Source organism: Triplophysa rosa, linkage group LG14 (assembly GCF_024868665.1).
Source record: "Triplophysa rosa linkage group LG14, Trosa_1v2, whole genome shotgun sequence".
NCBI classification, from domain to species: Eukaryota; Metazoa; Chordata; class Actinopteri; order Cypriniformes; family Nemacheilidae; genus Triplophysa; species Triplophysa rosa.
The window spans coordinates 19,165,192-19,189,094 of record NC_079903.1 but is presented as its reverse complement, the minus strand read 5'-3'; the positions used below and the strand labels follow the sequence as shown (position 1 = coordinate 19,189,094).

Here is a 23,903-nt window from a genome sequence, read left to right as displayed (position 1 = left end):
GATATTATTTAAAGTCTTTCACAACTTCATTACAAAAGAGACGGAAAAGGAAAGAACAGCGGTTAAACAGGTTATCTGCAGTAAGAATCAGATAGTCATGCAGGTTTAACTGAAGTAAACAGAAAGCTTTCTTTAAATAGGAAAATCTTTATTTATCATTCAAATGTCCAACTTATCAGGAACTCTCTTCACACCTGTACTAATATTTTCTTTTGGATTAAAACCTTTCTGATGTTGCAATTTTTACTTTCTCAGTTCCTTTAGCTTTTGCCAAAAAATGCCTCTTTTTCTATTGAAAATCTACAAATATAATTTGTTCATAGATGGTCTGTGGGTCAAGTCAAAGTTTTACAATGCAGCAAACATCAGTATTATTAATCTTTTTTTCTTCTACAAGGGCCACTCCCCTTGGATCTCGCATCACGGCACCAAACGAGTGCAAGCTCATATAAGATACTTTTCATAACATTTCCTGCTGTGAAAAAACTTTAAAGTCTGTTTTTATGTTTTCACACAAGGTAGCTCTGCACTTCTCTAACTGGAAGCATCTTGTGCATGCAGTAAAATTGCGTCTGTCCATGAGGTCAGGATTGATCGATCTCTCTCGAGTCAAAGCCATTGAACACCGAATTTGGTGACCATCGAATTATGAGACCTTGTGACTAGTAGTAAGCACTGTTGTCATCCTAAACCTAAACCTAACCGTCAGTACACCGTCTATACTCACAAATGATTCCTACTCTGCCCTGTCTTATAAAAACCTGTTTTACTCCTATCAGAACATACATACAGTTTCCAACATAAATGCTGTTTTTGAAGATTAGTTCTGGTATCTGGAATGAAGATTCTCGCTTTCAAATCTTTTAGTATGTGCGTGACTGAGATTTTAAATATGATAATCTGTCAAGATTCTCCTTTTGTGTGTGCTGATCAACCAGTAGTCATACAACACATAGCTTACTAGACTGCAGCTGTGTCTCGTTTCGGAAGGCAGCCTCCTCATGTCCTCCGGAGGTTGCATCCTCTAAAGAATGCGGTATAAGGAGGGTCCTCAACTTAGAATTAAATGAGACGTCCTTTGTTGGAAGAAAAGGAAACAGGAAGTATAACGTTCACAACACATTGCGCTTTACCATGTGTCAAATTAATAAAAATGATTTCTAGGTGAATTAAAGAGATGAAAAGTCTACCTCAAACAATGCCAGAAGAGTTCAACAAATGAAAAAAATGATTGTCCTACTGTTTTAAACATTTAAAAATCACTAAACACTTTTAATCCTATTTACTACATCTGTCTACTGAGGAAATAAAATGTAAAAAAAACTGTAAACTGTTTTCATTTAAGCACCACATTGATTGAATGTGAAGCTGCTGCCCGTTTATTCAAATAAAATACGTTGGTTTGTGGCGATGCAAAGAATTCCCATGAAAGAAGGTTGCATTCGAATGGTGCATTTGGAGTGTCCTACTTGCTTTTCTGAAACGAGACAGCCTCAATGACGTATGCCGCCGTCAAATGCGACCTCCGGAGGACGAGACACAGCTTTTATTCTAAATTCCCTTTCTTAGCTCCTCATCAGCTGATCAACTGTGCCATATAAAACCCATCCCCAGCTCCTCCGTATTTGACTACATCTGTCAGGTCATTTTAATTATTAAGAAACACGAAAATAACAAAACAGCTTAAATTTGTACAGGTGTACGAGGCGGAAAGCTTGCAGCGATGCAGTTGGGTGTGGCACAATTGACAACAAATTATACAACATAAACAACAATAAATATGCAAAATGCAAAAAATAGACATTCTTATAAGACAGGCTTACGTTTTATTGCAGTATTCATTAGGACACTTTTAACCTTTACTTTTCAACTGAACACAAGTTACGTAGTTGTACTGCAATAGGTTTTTGTTTCTGTATCTGCACAGCAAAAATATGTTGGGAGATTTAACACTTGTGTTAAAACACTTTTCACATGAACATACAGGTTCATCTTTGATAGCGTTAAATCAACACTGAACAAAAATGTTGATTATACAGTAGAAACACTGAGTAACTATCATTTTAAACACTCGAGGTGTTAAAAAATGATTACATAAAAGTGTAATGGTGATAAATCCCATGCACCGAGGGTATACTGATTTAATGCTAATTATACGTAAACATTTTTTAATTTTGAAACAAAAATAAATCAGTCTTTCACTGCTTTGAATGTTGCATCACCATAAAAAATCTGAAAATGCTGTAAACATGCCGTATGCTGCAAAAAGTATTCTAGATTCATATATTCTAGATTTTTGGCAATCATTCGGGGTCTCTAGATTTAAAAAAAATGTTTGGTGTTTGTTTGAATGTATAAAACAAAAGCTACACTTAGATCTGAATGAGTCCAACCTTACAATGTGCCATTCAGTCACATGACTCATGTGGGGTGCTGGTTCAGGATAAATACAGTAGGGAGTTCCTCTCACAGTTACAGTTTCTCAGAGAAGTTTTATCTCGACATTTCTAAGGACTGTTGACTTTGTAAAGAGCAACTATTATGGTAAGTAACTAAGTAAAGGCTTAAGCTGGTAGTTTAAATTGCTGTATAGCTTAGTAGCATGTGTATCATCTCTGCAAACTCAGATTTTATTTCATATAAAATTATAAGTAATTAATTGTTATTTTGTTACTTACATATCTTTTTTTTGTATATTGTAGGCATGTCATATGAAGACATTCTTCCTGATCTGCCTGCTTCCTCGGGCCTTTTGCAGTCTGGCTACCATTATACAATTCTTGGACCAAAAGTAGGTTAATATGATGAAGAAACTAATTGTTATTTCAACTACAAACATTACTGTTTAGACACTTACACCGCATCCTAACCAAACGCGATACGATTAGATTCCTGCGACAAGCAATTTGTTTGTCCATACCTAATGCGAAAAAGGGGCGGGCCGCGACGATCAATCACGAAACACAGCCAATCAGAAGAGTTTTTTTTCTGCCCATGCACCGTCTCACGCTGCAGCTGAAGAGTGCTCATATAGAGATGCGTCCTGGGGTGCTTCTCAATTCTTCATTTTGCATCCTCGTTTCCTTTCCTCGCATCTTAGATACACCCCTTCAGGATGCGAGGGAAGGGAGTAAGGAAAAGACGCGAGGACAGAGGAATTAAAACAATTATAATGGCGTATCCCAGTCTATTTAGCGTCATTTCAAAGCGTCGTCCATTAATGATGACTCTATACATTGCACATTGAAAATATTAAAAAAAGTTAAATACATACTTTAGGCAGATGTCATAATCCCCATTACTATAAAATAAGTTAAAAACATGCCTAAAAGTGGTCAGAAATGTATTTAAGGTATGTCAAATACCTTTCCTCGCCTCCTCTTGGTGCAATTAGAGAATTGAGATGTCTGAGCTCGATCGGTTTCCGGGTCATAGGATGGATGACGGAGGAGCGAGGAGGCATATTGAGAAGCACCCATATTCTAAATAAGATACCTTATTTACCACGGCGTCGTTAGGTCTGGTTAGGACACGGTGTTAGGCATCATATGCAGTCATATCTGACCTTTAAGGCCATTATTGTTATTAACACTGAAAGAGATGCCAATTGTTTTGAGTCTAACATGTACAGTATTTGAATATATGTTTTCTTTAATTACAAAGTAGGGCAGTATGCAGCAGCCATCAATGTCCCAACTGAACAGTGCAGTCAGAATTTCCAACCATCGGCTGAAAATTTCCTGATAAGTGACCCAAGTGGAAATGTAAAGAATGTTATAATGGGTAATAACAATCCAGTCTACAGAGGCACAGAGCTAATCGCCGCAGGAGTTCAAACACAACCAAATCCAGCTCATTCAGAGTTTCTGCTTCTAAACCCTGTAAATAATTCACCTTTGACAGATTTATTAAATAGGAAAAAGAATGCATGCGTGTTCTACACCCTTAACTCTCCCTGTATGAACACCTGTCTTAATGGATATTACAACATTATACCAGGTATTGATGAATTAAAAAACTATCAGGGAATTAAAGCCTTTGTTTTCAAAAATATATGGACACATGACCAAGGTGAAGCAAACAACGAGAAGCTGAAAGAAAACCTGAAGAAGATTGCTGATCGTGTGACACTTCTGCGCTGCATATAGTTGAAGACAACTACTGTATATGAAACAATGCATGCACCCTTTGTGGAAAGCCAAATTCAAATGAAGAAATAAAAGAAGAATGTTTGTCAGTTTGAAAAACAAACATCAATTAAATGTCTAGGTTGCTTGATTAATTTGGTGAGCCTGCTAAGATGCTTAAAACAGTATGTATGAAAAGTATAAAGTTAAATAAAAACATGAAACACTTTCAATAAAAATCATCTTATTTAATAATGCATTCTATGTATTTTGTGAAATAATTTTGTCTCTCCTTAACTTTTAAAGGTGTCATGAATTAAGAAATCAATTTTAACCTGAGCATTTGTTATATAAAAGCTCATCGTATTCAGTGTTAGAACTGAAGATGTCCTTGTTACTGAAATTACGACTTTTATTGACATCGCTTTATGTGTCCTGATTATGTGTAACCTACGTGTCTAACCAAGTTTACAGAAGGCTCCAACTAAACACGCAGCTTGTCAAACAGACACACAGAAAGGTACATCACAGGGCACACTGCTGTCTTTTGGAACTGTTATCCAATCATAGCAGTGGGCGTTTACTTCCAACGCGAACGTCATAAGTAGATCCCAGACAACAGTATAAAATAATACAAAGGTCATATTTCATGCAACTCAACAGATCTATAAAAATGTCACCGCATTAGAAAGGTTCATGAAATTCTTTAAAATTAAAAAAATTCAGCAACACATTTTGGGGTGGAGTAACACAAAGGGATACTCCACCCAAAAATGAAAATTCTGTCATCATTTAGTCACCCTCATGTAGTTCCAAACCTTATACATTTCTTTGTTCTGTTGATATTTAGAAGACTATTAGCAACTGAGATTTCTGGGTAGTCAAAAATGGTAGTCAAAGGTGCCCCAGAACAGTTTGTTTTCCTAAATTCTTCAAAAAAAAATTTATTTGTGTTTAACAGAACAAAATAAATACAATAATTTTGTAATACCATAATACAAACCATGGTTTTCAATGGTGCCCCAGAAATCTCACTTGCTAACTCAACTCAACTCAACTTTATTTATATAGCGCTTTTTACAATTTTCATTGTTACAAAGCAGCTGTACATGAAACATACTGACTATGAGCACATCAAAGTTATATACCTGTAAAAATAAGAAAAAAAAGGTGAAAACAAGACAGATATACCCAAATACAAACGCTCCACACACAGAATATGCACACGTACTAACACACATAGACACACACACATGGACGGACACATAGACAAGTACGCACGCGCACGCACGCGCACGCACGCGCACACGCACACAACACACAGACACGCATACACGCACAGTGAAAGCACACATTAAAGATAAAGGAGAGAGAAACACAGGTCAAATATTAAACTAAGGGTGTGCAAAGCAGCCGGTATTTGTATCTGTATTTGTATTTGTTGAGGGGGGGAAGTATTTGTATTTGTATTCGAGTAAAATTCAAAATTTAGGCGTAAAAATCCAATTTTTTTGCGTTACACTTCTAATTTACGTTATAGTGTACGTAAACAGTAGTGATGGGAAGTTCGGATCATTTTACTGACTGGGATCTTTGAGTCTCGTTCAGCAAAATGAACGAATCTTTTTTCGAGTCATATCGTTCATTTCGTTCATTTTAGCAAAATACAGGCCCGGATAAAGAATTCAGGGGCCCCTGGGCACAAGTGTCTTGTAGACCCCCCCCCATATGCACGTACGCACAATAAAGTTTTGAAATAGCCTACAGGGTACTACGTGTAGGAAGCACCTCTATCTTATACAGGATTACATTGCCAAGTTACAAACTATGATCACAACCTGAATGACAATATCAGCACCTGTACACATCCTACATCATACAGGATTTACACCACAACAATGCTTTTCTGGACCAGCAGCAACAATATCAAGACATTTCCCTGCATAATGTAACTCACTGGCATTTGCAAGCACACACTGCCTCACCTCTACCTATTAATTCAGTTCTATTAGATTCTTCCATAATTCACACACAAACACGCCGGATTCACAAAACTGTTCTTAAGAGAAAATATAAAAACTTTATTAAGATAAATTATAGGACGTTCTTAAGAATATTCTTAAGTAATATTTTCTTATAAACATTTTAATTTGTCTAAGAATAAAAGGGCAGACTTTGTCATTGATTATACTATAAGAGTAATTTGTCCTTTGGTTAAACTTTGTAAGCACCTCGCGACTCACGTTCTTATGTAAGCGTTTGTGTTAAACGGCATTAACGAATATTATAGGTATACTTACACGAGTCTGTGTAAGTAAACATTTTGCAAAGCACTCTGGATTTTCTAATAACGAAGGCTAAAAATCGGTAAAGTAAGGCAGTTAGACCTGATCAACGTTATATCAAAATTCATTATTGGCGAAGAAACACCACCAAATACATGTAAACAACTCTTACCTTTTGAGATTTTAAAGACAGCCGTGAGGGTATTCTAGCCTATGGATTATATTTACAACAATAAAGCCGTTTTCATTTACATATTTTCAGTTTAGTGACTTTAGTGACTTTAGTGACATTTAACAAATAACCATAAAAAGCGGCGATTTTGGCTACATTCTTTCACACAGCCTCTGTCTAGGTAACCATACATATTTACAGACGAAATGTGTTCATGTTTATACATTCAAACAGTCGATAACAGTGACAGGTTGTTGGAAACGCTGTTTTGTACTTATTTCATTCAGGAGTCACCTGTGGAATGTGCTGCTTCTTCCTTGCCGCTCACTGAGATCTCTGCGCGGGGAAAAGGAGACATTGCGCTCGCGGGACAGCACTGGCGACATTTTCCCACTGAATGAAAGCTTTATCGGAAGGTCGCTGGATATTTCGCTTTGTGCTTCTCCTGAACAAAAGCTGCTAAAGAGCTTGTAAAAGTTACTAAATCAAGAGACAGACTTGCGTACGTTAGAAACACTGTTTTGTGTGCGCACTTGCGTGTGTGCGGGCCAGACAGGCACACGGCAGAATTAATATAGCAAAAACATGGTTATGTTACATTTTCTCCCCCCTTCTTGGACCCCAAGCGCGCATGGGCCCCTGGGCCGGTGCCCATAATGCCCATTGGATAATCCGGCCCTGGCAAAATATAATTAAAATGTTACATGTTACTTTCCTAACACATCTACTACTTATGCAAACGTTGATCACATTACAAACAATACAAAACTATAATGCTATAAGAAACAGAAAAGATTAATTCATTGTTTACCTGGGTCTTTAGTCTATGATTAGCTCACCACACCTCTTATCTGACAAGTCCTCGGGTTTGACTCCTTCGTTCATCACGTGACAGCGTCGTAAGCTAAACCAATGCAGTCAGAGCCGGAAAGAGAATTGATTAGTTCACCTCTCGAGTCTTCGGGTTTGAATCGTTCGTTCTTCTTGAATTCCAGTACAGGACCCATAGAATGTTGCGCAATGCGCATGCGCGACTGAACGAATCACTCCCTAAGACGACTCGGTCTTCCCGAGTCACATTAAAGATTCGTTGAAAATGAACGAATCGTTCAAGAACGACCCATCACTATCTCGCATCTCTCCCGGCGGAGCTCGGGAAGCATAAAAGGAGGAGAAGGACGAGAAATGTGGGACCGGGTTGGACCTGCACGGTTTCAGCGAGTGGGGCTTCCTGGGTCGCGGGTGGTGGGCTCTCCCTGTTCTTCGTGGATGTTTGCTCGGTGGCTTTTGGTCGGGGTCACTGAGTGCAGCTATGACACGTCAGAGGAGATCTGGCCCTCCCGGCTGAGCCTGGATTCTCCCAAGGTTTTTTTTCTCCATTTATTCATCATTGGAGTTTGGGTTCCTTGCCACAGCAGGGCAGTGTTGGCTTGCTCACCGGGAGACTGCATCTATTTATTTATCTATTAGATATGATTTATTAGAATGATCTTGCTTGTTCTATAAACACCATGCACTGTGCTGTGTTTTACCTTTCTGTGTTTTGATGTTTTTCTTATTTGCTCCTGTAAAGCTGCTTTGGAACAATGCACATTGTGAAAAGCACTATATAAATAAATTGAATTGAATTATGGGAACTGTATTGAAAACTAAGGGTGCTTCTCAATGGCACTAACTAAATCCTTGGTGTTTCGAGTCAGACGTGATCACCCAAACGTGTTTTTCGTCAATTTTAACAATCATAGGTAGTTTAGATGGTTAGGGTTAGGGTAAAGGTTTCGTAAGACTTGAAACACAGTGTTTCTTTTGTGGAAGTGTTTCATCCTCTAAACCTGACGCGCATATTATTCTCCTCCCCCTGCACATCCTCACATCTTTAGATCATACTCAAACACGCATAAATGTGATAATTACGCTTTTTTTGTAAATGTATATCTATTTCAGACAGTATAGTTAATATTCATAAAGTTAATATATTAATATAGTTAATATTTATGTATAACATATATTTGATAAACCATATATACATTTCTGACCACTTTTACGCATGTTTTTAACTTATTTTATTGTAGTGGTGATTATGAAACCTGCCTAAAGTATGTTTTTAACTTTATTTTTTATATTTTAAATGTGCAATGTGTACAGTCATCATTAATTGACGTCGCTTTGAATTGACCCTAAAGGGAGCGAGGATATGCCATTTCACTTATTTTAATTCCTCCGTCCTCGCTTGTTTTCCTTGTTCCCTTCCCTCGCCTCCTGAAGGGGTGGAGCTAAGACGCGAGGAAAGGAAACGAGGAGGCACAAATAAGAATTGAGAAGCACCCTAAAAGTCTGTGTAATGTCTGTAGTGCCCTCTGGTGGAGCTCGAGGGCACTCCTGATGATCATAACATATTCTCTGAATATACACCAACATACATGTACATATGTCATTCTGTACCTGAATAAATGTTATAACAGTTATTAAATATCAAAGGTAAGTATTATCACGAGCAAAAAAGTTACTGAATATGTCCACATGTTTGCTTGCTTCCTTTTATGGACTTTAGCTTTAGGTGTGACATCCGACTGTCTCGCAGGGTATAAATACAGTGTGCCTTTACTTCCTCTTGTCTTCTCAGTGCAGAACCTTCTGTATGTCAGATGACCTTCTTGCAAGAATAAATGATCAAAGACAATTCTTGGTTGGTTTGCATTTCACCCTCACCCGTAATAGGTTAGATATAATTAAAATATAAAAATCATTTCTGAACATACAGTTTCAAGACAAAAGATACAATGGTAAGTCACATTCAAGAATATTTAATAATTATCATTTCTTTATTACTGTTGTTTCTTGTATTATTTTGTAAGAAGTGCTATCTAATAAAATAAATAACACCACAATCAAAATGATCAATAATATAACTCAGTAAAAACATTTAATGAAAAGTCTTTGTGATGATAAGTGTATCAACGGGCGTGTGTATGTGGCCTTGTTTTTATATCACGGTGGGGACCTAAACCTGAATGCACACCAACACATGGACTCGTGTAACCGTGGGGACCAAAATTGAGATCCCGATGGGCAGAAAAGCGTATATATAAATCGTACAGAACAATATTTTTTTAAATCTAAATATCCAAAAAGTTTTCTATGATCTTTAGGTTTAGGGGTTGGGTTAGGTGTTGGGGATAAAATATACAGTTTGTACAGTATAAAAATCATTACGCCTATGGACTGTCCCCACGGAGATAATAAACCAGACGTGTGTGTCTGTGTTATATTTTGTGTCTCTGCAGAAGTTCATTGTGTGTCTGAGTGGTCTTCTGCTGATCTTTCTGCTTCCTCATTGGACACAAAGTTTGGAGAATGAAGCAGTGGACAAGGAAACTCTCGCCAAGATTATAAACTTCTTTGAGCAGAAGTAAGTATGCAATGAGAAAAACAAAAAGATTTGCCAATAGTTTATTAATGGTAATGTGTAATTAAATCATTAGTCATCTTGATGTAACTATAATTTTCAAGTGATATGAGGGTGCTTAATGTTTTCCAGCTATAAGAGAGTTGATGCTGATGGTCAGCCCCGTCAGTACGCGACAGCCATCAACGTACCAAAAGCTCAATGTCAAGCCAGCTTTAATCCTTCACAGAAAAACTTTCTGACTCAGGAAGAGGCACAAAATGTAAAAAATGTCATTGGCGATGAGTCCACTGCACTTTACCAGGGTAAACAGCTTATAGCGGCAGGAAATAGAGAAAAAATAATAAAAAAAAATAAAAAAATACTAATTCATTCTGAGTCTCTCTTACTAAACCCCCCTGACAATTCACCCATGACAAAACTCTTAAACAAAAATAAACAAGACTGCAGTATTTTCTATACCTTTAACTCTCCGTGTGTTGATACGTGTCTCAAAGAGCAAGGCCCATATAGCATCCTCAAAGCTCTTGATAGCTGGAGCAAACACAGTGGAATTAAAGCTTTTGTTTTTAAAGAGTTCTGGAAGTTTGACAAAGAAAAAGATCTTAAGAGCAAATTTAAGCTTGTTGCATCACGTGTGCCTCTTTATCGCTGTGTGAGTGAGACCGAGTGCCATGCTTGTAAAGGAGAAGGAAACACCCCCATCGATGAGAACTGTCTCCCACCAAAAACAAACAGGCCATGAGTTATCGTGATGGGTGAAGTGCATTGGCGATGGTACTAAAATGTCATGATTATGCTTAGATCATCAAATGATTGTAATTGTAATTGAAAAGTAATATAAAACAACGTAATTTTCACTGCATTGAATTACGATGAAAAACAACAGGGAAGTGCACACTGTGCACAACCTATTTCCCTCACTTTGTACTATAGAGACCTATTCATGTTAAACAATGACTTTTGTATCATTTAATGTACCTGAAATTAAAAATAACCTTGATGTTTTGTGTGGACTGCTCATTGTTATTCTGGTGATGTTCCAGCATTCACAAAGACCCCCAAAATATTCTCTCAAATGCTATATAATACTGTAACCTGTGTGATGTGTTTGTGGTGTGTGTTTGTTCTAGGTTCTCAATAGCACCAAGGGGCCTTGTCTTGATCTTCCTGCTTCATCTCTGTACTCTTAATGCAGAAAATGGAAATAAACACATAAACCCTTGCAAACATAAGCCATTGAGGAAAAGTAAGCACTCGATACACTCAAAAATTATTACAATAGTATAATTAAGAGAGTAGCAGTGGCATCGCTAGGCCCTTTGTAGGTGGGCCTTAGCCACCCTAAATTTCATGCTTAGCCCCCCTAAAAAATGTTTTAAAACTCTTATTATGAAAACGAGGGCGCGCTGCGTTGTTTAGCGTGTTCTTCAGTCCACAGTTGTGGCACGAAGTGGAGTGAACGTCAGAGGTGGGTAGAGTAGCAAAATTAAAAAAGTAACTAGAGAAATTGTTTTTGATAACTGATAAGGAATAATGACAAATAGAAAGATGGATTACGTTTTTTTCGTTTAGTATGACAATGTAAAAATAGATTCCAATGCGATTTCTTATTTTCATTACATTAATAAAGCATTTTATTTTCTAGCCTAATTATATGATTATTTAAAGGAGGCATGAATTAAAATCACAATTTTAACCCAAGCTTTTGTTATATAAGAGGGAATTGTATTCATGTGAACATCATGTAAGTGTCAGAACTGAAAACGTCCTTGTTACTGAGATTACATCTGTTATTGACACCAGGCCCAGCGAACGCCAGGTTCTGGAATGCACCTAGATAGGTTGAACACCGCCTGCACAGAAAAATATCAACGACTACTTCTCTAGCCCCGCCCCAGACGTCCCAGCTCATGTGGGAAAAACATGGAACGTTTGTTCGTTTCATTTCTCCGAGGATTCTTTTGTGAACAAGGCACAGGTCGACACTGGATTTGTGGAATGACTCAAATTAAAAAGCAGCTAGTGCTGTTCCTTCAATATTGGATCCGATAGGAATGGCGCAGCAATCTTATGCGAGTAAAACATTTTTGTTCTATGCATCACTATTGCTTTGTTAGAGATCGTTTAGATCTTTGTAGAGCTTTGTTTGCTTGATGTGCCCTGAGCACTATACGCACGGGATTAGTATTACCTGGGGACCTCTAGTCATTTGTATTAATTGCAGAGGTTGTCTGTGATTTTAAGCCTGTGCGAATCGCCATCTCTGTGATTTGGCGGGCTCATATATCATTTTCAAGTGAAGTCAACTAATTCAGGTTCAGAGTGTCGCATAGTAAAATGTAGGCCTACTACACACACTTGACTACACACACTTGACTACACACACTTGACTACTAATGTGCTCTTCACACTACTTGACTACTTTGGCCAAATATTGCACATGCTGCATGCAAGAAGACAAGTGGATAAATGCAAAGACTGCAGATGTAGCTAGGTCGAGAAGTTCAGGATCTTGATTGCTCACTTACCAATCCTGACATTACACTTACTGATCTTCATTAAAAATTGACATCTTAATTTGATGTGTGTTTATCTTGCATTTAGTGATTCTAACAGTTTACAGTGAGGCGCGTCCTGTTGCTCGTTCTTCACACACTTTGAGTGTCTCCTTCTTAACCCTATACTGCTAAACACCCACAACACTCATGCAAAGCCTCTTGAATAAAAAAAGAGTTCTCCACTAACTCTCCATGTGCTGATATCTGCCATAATGAGTAAACTTCACAGAAATCTGTGAAGAAAACACTGAAACAATGAAAAGATCTTATCTGGCCTCATGCAGGGGAACTACAATGCAAGCAGCAGTTATATTACATCACCATTATACAGTATACAGAGAAGACAAAACATCTGAGATCACATACAAAATCTAAATTTGAAAACAAATAATTCAGCAGACAATAATGATGATTAAGTCACAAAGAAGTATGAAGTTTAATATAAATATCAAGTTATCAAAGCTAATGTTCAGTGGTGTGAGAACAGGAATAAAGTGCATAGATGGTTGAGAATTCACATGCATCACATGAGTGTTTTACACTATCAAAGTTCAAGGCAGAGTCGCAGCTGCCCAACTCTGAGAAACATGTGAAGATCAGTTCTAAGAAAGCTGGGTAACTTTTTCCACACAAGAGATCATCTCACATCTTTTATGTCTGTTGCTATGAAGTATGTTTCACGCCTTAAATAAATATCACAGGGTGTTGTAAACAACAATGTCAAAGTGCAGAGACAAAATCTCTTTTAAAACACTTTGTTCTCTTAAAATTACCAAAACGTTATATCCTATCATTCCTTCTGTCTGGATATTTTAATTATTTTTGTTTGGTCAAAGAATAATAACGTATTTGGTATTTAAACATTTTTTAGTAAGAGGTTATAAAGTTTTTGCTCATTGAATGTTGTATTTTTTATGTCTTTTTGGTAAAGGCATCTTTAAGTGATCAGTATTCAGTATGTTTTAATAAAGGATCATCTGAAGTTCCATCTGAGTAGATAATGACAACAGCAAACAAAATCCAGGAAGAAGGCGGATCAAAACCAGTATAAATACTTCACGAACACACTTTACTACTTTACTTGATCTGCTTCCTTGATCCCAGCTTCTGTGGAGATTCACACACAACTCATCTCTGACACAGACAACATGGTAAGTCCCCTTCACAACTATAACTCAACATAGATTATTGATTTATTTAGCAGAGTATAGCACTCTTTACTGAAGAATGTTTTGTCATTCGTTGGTAAAAAGAACATTTTGGAATATTTTGTTGAATCACATCAATTCTGACATGCACACAACACATGTCGTGCCTTGTTACTCAGGTTTATGTGTGTTTGTGTTGTATTTTGTGATTCTAGTTCACAGTATCTGTGAGTGGCGTCCTGTTGCTCTTTCTGATTCATCACTCGACACTGAAGAGTGTGGATGGACGGAACATCGACGTGAATACTCTTGCTCGTATTATCACCTTCTTTGAGCAGAAGTAAGTTTATAAAGAAGTAAAATATCAGTGATTTGTAAATGTACTTGATCATCTCTTCTTGCCCTAAAAGTGCAATTTAATATCTTTCAGCTATAAGAGATTTCATAGAAATGGAAATGAACTTCAATATGCTGTAGCCATCAATGTACTGACAGAACAGTGTCGAAATGGATTCCAGCAGGACAACTTTCTAACCAATGAGAATGCAAGAGTTGTGAGAATGACCATTTCTAATAACGAAGACCCTGTTTATGAAGGTACAGAGCTCATAGCAGCAGGAATTCAACGAATGTATGGATACTCCTTACACTCTGAATATCTCCTGCTTAACCCCACTTCATTACACCCTACTACACCCATGCAAACCCTTCTGAATCTTAGGAACAACAGCTGCACTATTCTCTACAGCCTTAACTCTCCATGTGCTGATTTGTGCCTTGATAGATATCACATCTTTGACGGCCTTCGAACCTGGAGTGAACATAGCAGCATTAAAGCGCTTGTCTTCAAACATGTCTGGAGAGATGATGAAATAAATCCACAATGTTTAAAAAATGCACTAAAGGAAATAACGAAATATGTCCCTCTCTATCGTTGTAGGAATGACATTGAGTGTTTTGACTGTGAAGATCCATATGGTGAAATTGATTTTCGTTGTCTCATAAACAATTACTGAATTAGTCGTTGTTGTAAATTGAAAGCCTCTTTATAGCAATAGATGTTTCCTGTTATTTTCACATTATATTTCAAGTCTTTTTTTATTAAACAAGCCATAAACAAATTCCATGTAGTTGAGTTGCTTTTGCCCTTGTGCATTTTCAATGATCTTAAAACACAAGTATTATCTGTAGTTAATCAAGCTGTACAGCCCAAGTCCGTTTGTAATTGCTGTTTATTTGAATGCGTTTTGGTCAATATATCTTATTTGGCTTCACACGGACAAACTAGTGCAAACAGAATCTGTTATAACAATTATCATTTTTATTGACCATGTTTATGTATAAAATTTACATGATATGTATGATGTACAGTAAATCCCTATTCTGCCAATTATCCATTCTGGGACCATGGCAGTATTCTGTAAATGCCAAAATCCCTATTAAAACGATTTCAACGATTTGGGAAAATTCAGGAGACCATTATGATATCCTGGAAGATTAATATTTGACAAAAGGAATAAGAAGTTGAATAGAAATATCAAGGTTGAAGTTTATTGATCATAGACAAAACATAACTCAAAATCCCTCGAGGGGGAAAACAACAACTTAAAATTAACTTAACTTAACTTAAGGGCAACAGGTGAAGGGCGTGAACTTATAATAAAAAATAAAAATAAAAAAAGCATGCTTGCTTAAACTTAGATAAACTAAAATTAGCTCTGTACACTGTAGTAGGCTTTGTGAGACATGTTTTTATTGCACTTATGCTTTTTGTTGTCCTGTTGTTGACCCAATTGCTTCCATTGTTTACCCAACTTGTAAGTCGATTTGGATAAAAACGTCTGCTAAATGACTAAATGTATAATGGAATAATGAATAAGGAAACAAGGGGGCGGGGCTAAGACGCAGGACGGGAGAGCACATGGCTTCCAAAACAAAACACAAGAAATGGGGCTGTCATGATCCCGTCGCCCAGAACAAGAGAAATATCTGCTATGAAGGAGGGATCATGACAGAGAACTGCATGTCATCAGCAAAAACTCTGACCAAGAAACATTGGTTAGAAAAAGTGTCAAGATGAGTTTTAAGAAAAAAATTAATACATTTGAATTTGAGTGGTTTATCAAAATTCCAGTAGGTTTAACCACACAGGAGGTCATCTCTCTCAGGTCTGTGAGGACAGGATGTCATATAATGTCACAGAGCAGAACCAACTCTTAAAGAAGCAGACACACATTCTTAAGACGTATCAGGGATTTATTTGTAAAACGTCCAGATTGTATTGCAATTATTTAAATTAAAAGGGAAAAAATGCAAAATAGAAGGATTTTCATCTTTTCTGTGATTAGTGCTTCCTTTGGTAAACATGGACCCTGTTTGATATGTGGTTATAAAGGTGCAGCTTCTGTCATGATTTCCTTTCTATACCCACATGACGCATCACTGCACCAATCATAATTTAATTCTTTGCTGGGTTTAGACTTTATATAAGCCTTAATTTTTCTCTATCATGACACTCGAAGAAAAAACTGCTATACTGTAGCTCTAAACATTTCTACATCATCATCACTGTTCATATCAGTTTTACTAATGAGATTTAATGAGTAAACTTTCTTTTCTGTTTTAAATGAACTATCAAACGTTTATTCGGCTTGTGTGGTGAAAAATGTTATTAAATGTTATTAAAAAATCAAGTTTATAGCAACATTTGCAGGGGGTTATTTCACTTTGAGGGTTACATTTGTGAGTTAAAAACACTGGAAAGTGTGACACTTTTCTCAAATGTAACAATTAAAAAATTAAATTTGATAAAGTTGATTGTGTAGATATTTTTTAAGTGAGGGACTCCACATTTTTTTGCAAGCAGTGCCCCCTGGTGTTGATGTTTAAAAGCCTTTTTTATTTTTATGATGTCATTCTTTTTTTTTTTTAATGACAAATATAAAATGGGCAAATCAAGATAGCTATATGGTTTTCTTTTACAATGCTTGTGTGCATAAGTGAGAACAATATTTTGAATGGCTGGAAAAATTTGAATAAAGAAAATAATGTTTTTGTGATTCAAAACATCTTGCAAGGATACTTGGAGAAAAAACTTTCAGATGAATTTCAAAAGATGAATAGGATAGTGCCTCTTTATCTTTGTCATGGAGTTGGTTGGGAGTTGATATGAAATGTTATAAATGTGAGGAATGGGCACTGCCTTCCTGGTGTGTTTTAACCCGAATTAAATGCTTTAGCTTGCTAATCAACAAGCTAATAAATCTGCAGCATGTTATTTTTTTATTTTCACTGTATTTCTTTAAAATAATTTTTTTTAAGTACCATGCTTTGTGTTGCAACTTGTCAACCACTTAAACTGGCACCCTGCACCTTTTTGTATTCTTTTTTTTTGGCACCGTTGGTTACCCAGCATGATGAGTCAGATCTCACCGGTTTGAGCTAATAACAGTATGAGGCGGTTTCCCGGACACGGTTTAAGCCTAGTCTTCAGACTAACTGAAATGTTAGAGGCGTCTTCAACGAAACCAATTTACACTGGCATATCTTAAAATATATCAGTGCGATTGTTTTGTCTCCAGATGCACAGCAGTAATGTTTTTCGTAAAGTATGTTTTTTAACACAACTTAAATATCCTAATTTAACTAAGGCCTAGTCTTGGCTAAAACTAATGCTTGTTCGGGAAACCGCCCCTAAAATAATTAACGGGGATCGGTATATTGGGATTTGTTCGTAATAAATGTGTTAGTCTTTCTAAACGTCGTCTTGTTTTGCAACTTTTAAGTGTAACATCAATAAACCTTTTCTGTTAGTAGCAGTCTTGTGCATGATTCTGCACACTTTAAATTAGGTTCACACACTAATCAGCCTTTCCTTTTAACATAGTTTGAAAAGTCATTTTATATTAGAAACTATTTTAGATGCTGTTTTAGAAACTATTTACAGGTAGCTACTGTCTGATTTGTGGATGGAGAGTCAGGGTCTTATTCAACAACGTCAGACAATCAATTGCATTATATATAAACCGGCAAAGAGAAATGCAATGCTAAGTTTTCAGTTTCTGATGGTTCATACATAAAAGATGCAGTAAATATGCTTTTGATGATATTACTCGAATGTTAGTTAAGCAATATTCAGATTTGAAACACTTCATATAATCTTCTTGTGGGGCTAATGTGGTTAAAGGAGTTGGATATTTTTGGCTAACCAACACTTTGGACTTTTGACTCAAAACCTTAGTTATTAAGAACCCATGTGAAAAGTTGTGACGTATAGCCATAGTGTATAGCGCCTGTCAGTGTTTTTGCTCTCGTGTCTTCACACTACTCTAACTACTGCCTAAAAACTGCCTGGTCATTCACACGTACCAAACTAAGTGACAAACAGATGATAAGCTACTCTAAATGTTTCCTCATTTTCTTGTACAGAATATTGTCTTTCTTTTTGCCCATCTGTTTTTGAAATGCGTAAATGTTTTCAGTTGTTCTCATCTAGATTGCGACATTATTCAGTACTGTATTTTAGCAACACGGCAAAATCTAAAATTCATAGTAGTATAAAAATAGCTATGTGAGAATAGCTATTATAATAATGCAATATCCAGTATAACATATCCTCATTTATTGGTATATTATTTTTTTCAAGAATGTTGCGAGTTGTGTCATACATGTCAGAATCCGTTATCACTTTGTGGCGCGCAATGCCAACGAGCTCACCGTGCAGCAGGGAGAGATGTTAGAGGTACGGATGACCCTCTGGGAGGAGGTGGAGCAGGATGGGGGGCGAAGGGCAGAGCAGGTCTGAGGTTCACAGTGTGGGAGGTAGAAGGAGAACAAAACAAGACTGCATGCACTCATGCAGAGCTCACGATCTTGAACACTCGAGCTGCTGCTTGCAATATAAATAGGTTCAAAAAAACATTCTAATTGTCAAAAGTTTGCAGAAACTTTGAGAGAAACAACTGAAAAAAACATACAGTATTGCATAACTGCACGTGATTCATGTGGGGTTGGCTCAGGAGAAATAACCCCGTCTCTCTTTACCTCAGAGAAAACTCATCTTCTAACATCTTCAAAGAACTTTGAACTTTGCTACACCATAATGGTAAGTAACTTACGAAAACAAATTTACTTTACTTTATTTATACATTCACAATATACATGACTATTCTTCAAACTTGTTTAGTGTTTCACATGTGGAAATTTTAATGCAATAAATGTAATTTAATATAAAAATAAGGCATTTGTTTAACTTAACTTTCACAAAACGTTTCTGACAGTAATATGCATATGCACATTTAGTAAACACTTTTGTACAACATGCATTCGTGACATAGCAGCATTCGTTGAGCAACAGCAATACAAGAAGCGTTTAATAAGATCTGACTGCATTAAATACACAAAGAAAATCAGCTCTCATAGCCAGGCAGAGTCGGCGCCACGAGGGGGCACTAGGAGGCAAGGCTCGGCCACTTCAGTCACTGTGCCCCCTCACTTTTTAAAAATGATAAAAGACGAAATCATTACAAAAAAAACATTTGGAGAATGAATTTGGTTTATATTTATTAAAGAAACAACAAGAGCAGAGGGTAAAAATAATTTATTTCTTAGTTAAGAGATTTTAAAGACATTGTCTTGTGCTGTAGCCTACTTTCATGTGTTGTTAAAAACACAAGCTAAAGGGCTGCTTGCGTCCAGCGGCAACATTGATAAACAAGAAACGGGCATTACTATTATGCAGACGGTGACAAGTGGAGATACAGGCTGTCTATCAGAAAGCAAGAGCTCGCTCTTTAGTGTTGTTATATTGATGCGATTGTTTTGTTAGACATAAGCTCTACTGGGGAACAGTCCCCTGTAAACTTTTTCTGTCACTTTTTCATTAAAGCCTAGCTGCTTTTGACATTTTTCTATTAATTTTTTTCTATATATGCGTCTAAATTAGTAATCTTCATTTATTAACTCCCGCTGAATTTATGGGCTATGATCGGTGTATTTCCAGTTCTTTTTGTCTTTCCGTTTCAGTGTCTTTCATACAGTGTCTTTCATGTCTTTTAGTTCAGTTCAATTTATTAACTTTGAAAAAGCTATGCGAAATATGCAATGCTGTCCTCGAAATGGACATTTAGAATTGTTAAATTTCAACACGGCAGCGCGCACTGGATGAAAAGCTTTGTATCTACAACTCGCAGGTATTGCGCACCCATAGGCAGGATTTAACTTTTTTTATTGTGTTATAGTTAAAAATGTCTGGCTCTCAATGAAATAGGCAGTGCGCGCCTGACGTGTGCGGACATGGATTTCTTCGCGCACTCGTTATGTGCGAATGTGCCGCTTTTACAAGTATGATTTGGTTAACCTACCACGTTGCATATAGATCAGGGCCCGTATTCTTAAAGCTTCTAAGAATCCTCTAAGAAAGCTCTTAATTTAGCTTAAAAACTTCTACGTAGGAGTCTTAGCTTAAAAGTGATTCAGGATCAATCTGAGAGCAACTCTGAGCAAGGAAAAGACAAAAACGTTTATCTTAGTGAGGAGGCGGGGCTGACCCGTTGCTGTGTCTTTTGAAGACTGTGATTGGTTGGTTGGCCAAGAAGGAAGAAGAGCGACTTTAAGTATAGGGTCATTAGTTTGAAATTGCACGTCATTTTTTTCTGTGTTACCATACTCACGCACACACACAGACACACACATATATTCTTTATTTTTTTATTTGCATGCTGTTAATGTCAACGTATTTGATAGAAAATGAACAGTGACACAATAAGTCTCTGTAAGTGCTGTAATTGTTTGTGTGATCACTATAGAAGGTTGTGACAGAACCAAATCATCTCTGCTGCAGAGCTGCATTTCTCCAGTTGCTAAATATGTTAATGTAGTGATTTCTTCTATTTCTGGCGCTACGGCATTTCTGCGCTGTTTTGGAGATGTTAGCGTGTCTCTAATAGGATCGGTCACAAACATCTAATGTGTTGTGTCTTATTAACTCCACTGTCATTCAATTCAATGTCATTTTATTTTATAGCGCTTTTACAATTTGCATTGCATCAAAGCAGCTATAGAAGAAAACCAAAACCAAGATAATCAAAAGTTGAACACACACACAAAATCTGACAAACCTTAAAAGTAATATGGAAATTGTCATGCATTGCAACACATTTCTTCTCACTTTTCGTGTTTCGTCCATTTTCTCTGCTGCTAAAGAAACTCTTAAGTCTCTTAAAAGTCCTCCTCGCTACTCCTAAAATTTTGGACCTTAAGAGCTCTTTTAAGGGTTAAGATGCTTTATGAATTACTTTCTTCTTTACTAGGATCTTTTCTGTAATTCTAAGGGGAAACGCCCACATTTCTAAGAATTTTCTTAGAATTTTGTGACTAGGAGCAATTCTTTGCGATAAGATTTTTCATGAATATGGGCACAGGTTTTCCACGATTATCTCTGATAAAAAATTAAATTGTTAAAACTTAAACTTGAGAAGAAAACTGGGGCATGGCGGAGTGCTGCTTCTTAACACCAGAAGAGCCGCACACTGAAACAGAACAGAGCGAGACCTCATGTGCCGTGTCTCAACCTTGAATTGTCCAACCCTGTCAGATTTTCCTGCCGCAGGGCAAAATTTAGGCTATAATCTAAACCACATCGACAAAATAAACAGGTAGGATGATTTTACAATGCAAAATACCCTGTCAGATATTCCTACAAGTTTAAAATGAACACATTAAATAAATTTACATCGTAAATACCCTGTCAGATTATCCTACAAGCATAAAAGAAACATGATTAATTTACAGCGCAATACCCTATAATTGTACTACCAGTACTAAATAAATATGTAGGCCTAGAATGATTTAACAACGAAAATACACAATCAGATTCCCGTAGCAGTATAAAATAAACAAGTAGGATGATTTTATAGCGCAAAAAAATGACGTAACATTGATGTGCGCATGCCTGGTAGGATAATCTGATGGTTAGAATGAAATTTCGGGACACCAGCCCATTCTAAACCCCTAAACCCTGGCCCCCCCACTAAACGTAGCAGCACCCTCACTTTGTGCACCCTGGCGCCGACTCTGTAGCCAGGATATCTTGAATTTCTATGTTTGTTTCTTGTTTATGTTTTTATGCATGTGTTTGGTCTATAGGTTCTCACTGTGGCACAGAAGAGCCTCGTCTTGATCTTCCTGCTTCATCCCTGTATTCTAAGTGCGCAACATGTGAACACACGAACCCTTGCAAATATTGTAAAAGCCTTTGAGGCCAAGTAAGCACCCTATACACTCAAAAAGATAGTAGTTAAAGCAAAAATGTATGAAATACAACAGAATTGCACACAAACTTAAATGCTCTCTAATGTTTTCTAGGTTGGGTAAATCCGGTCAATACGCTGTAGCCTTAAGAGTCGGGAAGGAGAAATGTTCAGATTCCAACTATTCTGGTCAAGACTTAATAACAGAAGATGTGAAGAATACGATTGAGAATAATGATGTTTACAAGAGCAATAACCTCATAGCTGCAAAAGCTCTGAAAGGTGAAAACACGCAGCATTCGGAGTATCGCCTGAAGAATTATCTGAAAAACATCTTGAATGCTAAAGGTGAATGTGTGATTTTTTTCACCGTAAATTCACCCTGTTTGGACAGATGTCTAGCAGAGGAAGGGAAATATACAATTAAACGCAGCCTAACAATGCTGCAAAATTACGAGGGAGTTAAAGCCCTTGCTTTTAAAAAGGTCTGGACGCATGATACAATGAAAAATCTGAAAAAACGACTTACAGCAATAGCACCCGATTTGCCATGTTATCAGTGTGAAAATTACAAAGCTGAATGTGATCGCCTGTAAGACCTGTAAGAGTCTTAGACACATGACAATTACAATTTCCTTACATGCTTGATTTCTATTTACTCAATAAAATGAATGAAAGATGCATAAACTGTAATACTTCTGCTTTGTTGACAACCTTGTTAATGACACCAGGACTGCTTACTGCCTGACCAAATAAAACATTGTATCCAAAAAAAGAAATGCGGTATCGTGTGTGTTGTGTCACATTAACACATTAGCGAGAGAGAATCCAATAAAAAGGATTCTGTTCACTCTGAATAGCTCTTGTTAGCATATTGCCCTATTCTGCACAAAGCATAGATGATGTAAACTCATGAAGACATAGAAACGTACTCATGGCAGCAGAAGTTGAGGGTGACTGATCCTGTGGGTTCACACACTTCTGTAACAGCAACTAAGAACATGAGCATAGGCTACAGAAGTTTTAATGCTTAAACATTGGCCTCATTATCAGAATGCATGTAAATACATGGTTAAGTTACATATATTTTATGCATGTGCCTGTCGATCAAAGTTGCACACACATAATCATTCTGGGGTGGAAGGTACAGATGGTCTCAGGTTCCCCAGAGACCCCCTCACCCTCTGCCACACATACCAGACTTACAGTGTGACCCCTCTCAATGCGGGGCAGAATCCACTCTCGGTTTAAATGGAAATGGTTTGATTCAGTCAGTTGGAGATGAAAAATCTGCCTGTAGCATATTACCCTGGGGTATAAAGCGGGGAGTGTGGATGGATGGAGAAAGCAGGTGTCAGGTGGAATTCAATCAATAAGAACATTCACCTCACAGCGAGAGGAGCGTTAAATCGAAAAAATGAGATGAATAATAAGAGCCTGACGGACCTGCCTTGAAGGTACGGAGTCCAAACAGATGCTTTCTCACAATTTACCGCACAAAATCCCGCAAGTTTCTCTTGAATAAAACAAAAGACGTGAAAGAATAGGCTACGCCACGCTGCACTTGTGCCTCAGGCCACTAATGGCGCGTGCGTGCCGTGCGTGAGTGCGCGGAGAAAAACTAATTTGGTCGGTTGTGTCGTTAAATGTTCACTAGATGGCGAAATAAGATCAGTTCAGTTCTACTATACAGATATTTCTACTACTAATATTACTGCCAATACTATATGACACAGTTTCTCTTGTTATCCATTTTAAGTAGCCTAGTAGCCTAAATTAATTTAATAAATATAAAGACTACTCATGATAACATTTTTCGATAATGTATTAATTTGACGAAGATCAGTCTAATTTTAATAATGATTTGAAACGTCTAAATCTAGCCATACAATTTATACGGACGGCATTCGGTTAATCTACACGTTTAATTCACACTATTCGCTTCTGTAGCGTTT

General features: G+C 37.1%; 3 protein-coding genes and 1 long non-coding RNA gene across 4 annotated transcripts; all 4 read left to right on the top strand.

Annotated features, from left to right (window-relative positions):
* Positions 1–2,490: 2,490 nt before the first annotated feature.
* LOC130564867 (uncharacterized) lies at positions 2,491–4,346 on the top strand. Its single transcript, XR_008964308.1, has 3 exons — positions 2,491–2,544; positions 2,703–2,791; positions 3,664–4,346. It is a non-coding gene; the product is annotated as an uncharacterized LOC130564867 (long non-coding RNA).
* Positions 4,347–9,219: 4,873 nt separating this feature from the next.
* On the top strand, positions 9,220–10,982 carry LOC130564859 (uncharacterized). The gene is made up of 3 exons (XM_057351276.1): positions 9,220–9,367; positions 9,869–9,993; positions 10,123–10,982. Exons 1-3 carry the CDS (start codon positions 9,365–9,367, stop codon positions 10,733–10,735), a joined length of 741 nt encoding a protein of 246 aa, XP_057207259.1. The 5' UTR covers positions 9,220–9,364; the 3' UTR covers positions 10,736–10,982.
* Positions 10,983–13,646: 2,664 nt separating this feature from the next.
* Positions 13,647–14,767, top strand: LOC130564861 (uncharacterized). Its single transcript, XM_057351278.1, has 3 exons — positions 13,647–13,702; positions 13,915–14,039; positions 14,130–14,767. Exons 1-3 carry the CDS (start codon positions 13,700–13,702, stop codon positions 14,713–14,715), a joined length of 714 nt encoding a protein of 237 aa, XP_057207261.1. The 5' UTR covers positions 13,647–13,699; the 3' UTR covers positions 14,716–14,767.
* A 3,768-nt stretch (positions 14,768–18,535) lies between these two features.
* On the top strand, positions 18,536–22,712 carry LOC130564863 (uncharacterized). Its single transcript, XM_057351281.1, has 3 exons — positions 18,536–18,803; positions 21,845–21,963; positions 22,064–22,712. The coding sequence occupies exons 1-3, from the start codon at positions 18,801–18,803 to the stop codon at positions 22,542–22,544; spliced, it is 603 nt and encodes a 200-aa protein (XP_057207264.1). The 5' UTR covers positions 18,536–18,800; the 3' UTR covers positions 22,545–22,712.
* Positions 22,713–23,903: the final 1,191 nt, after the last annotated feature.

Coding starts and splice junctions, on each gene's coding strand:
- LOC130564859 (XM_057351276.1), top strand. Junction 9,994..10,122: donor ATAAACTTCTTTGAGCAGAA/GTAAGTATGCAA, acceptor AATGTTTTCCAG/CTATAAGAGAGTTGATGCTG.
- LOC130564861 (XM_057351278.1), top strand. Junction 14,040..14,129: donor ATCACCTTCTTTGAGCAGAA/GTAAGTTTATAA, acceptor AATATCTTTCAG/CTATAAGAGATTTCATAGAA.
- LOC130564863 (XM_057351281.1), top strand. Junction 21,964..22,063: donor GTAAAAGCCTTTGAGGCCAA/GTAAGCACCCTA, acceptor AATGTTTTCTAG/GTTGGGTAAATCCGGTCAAT.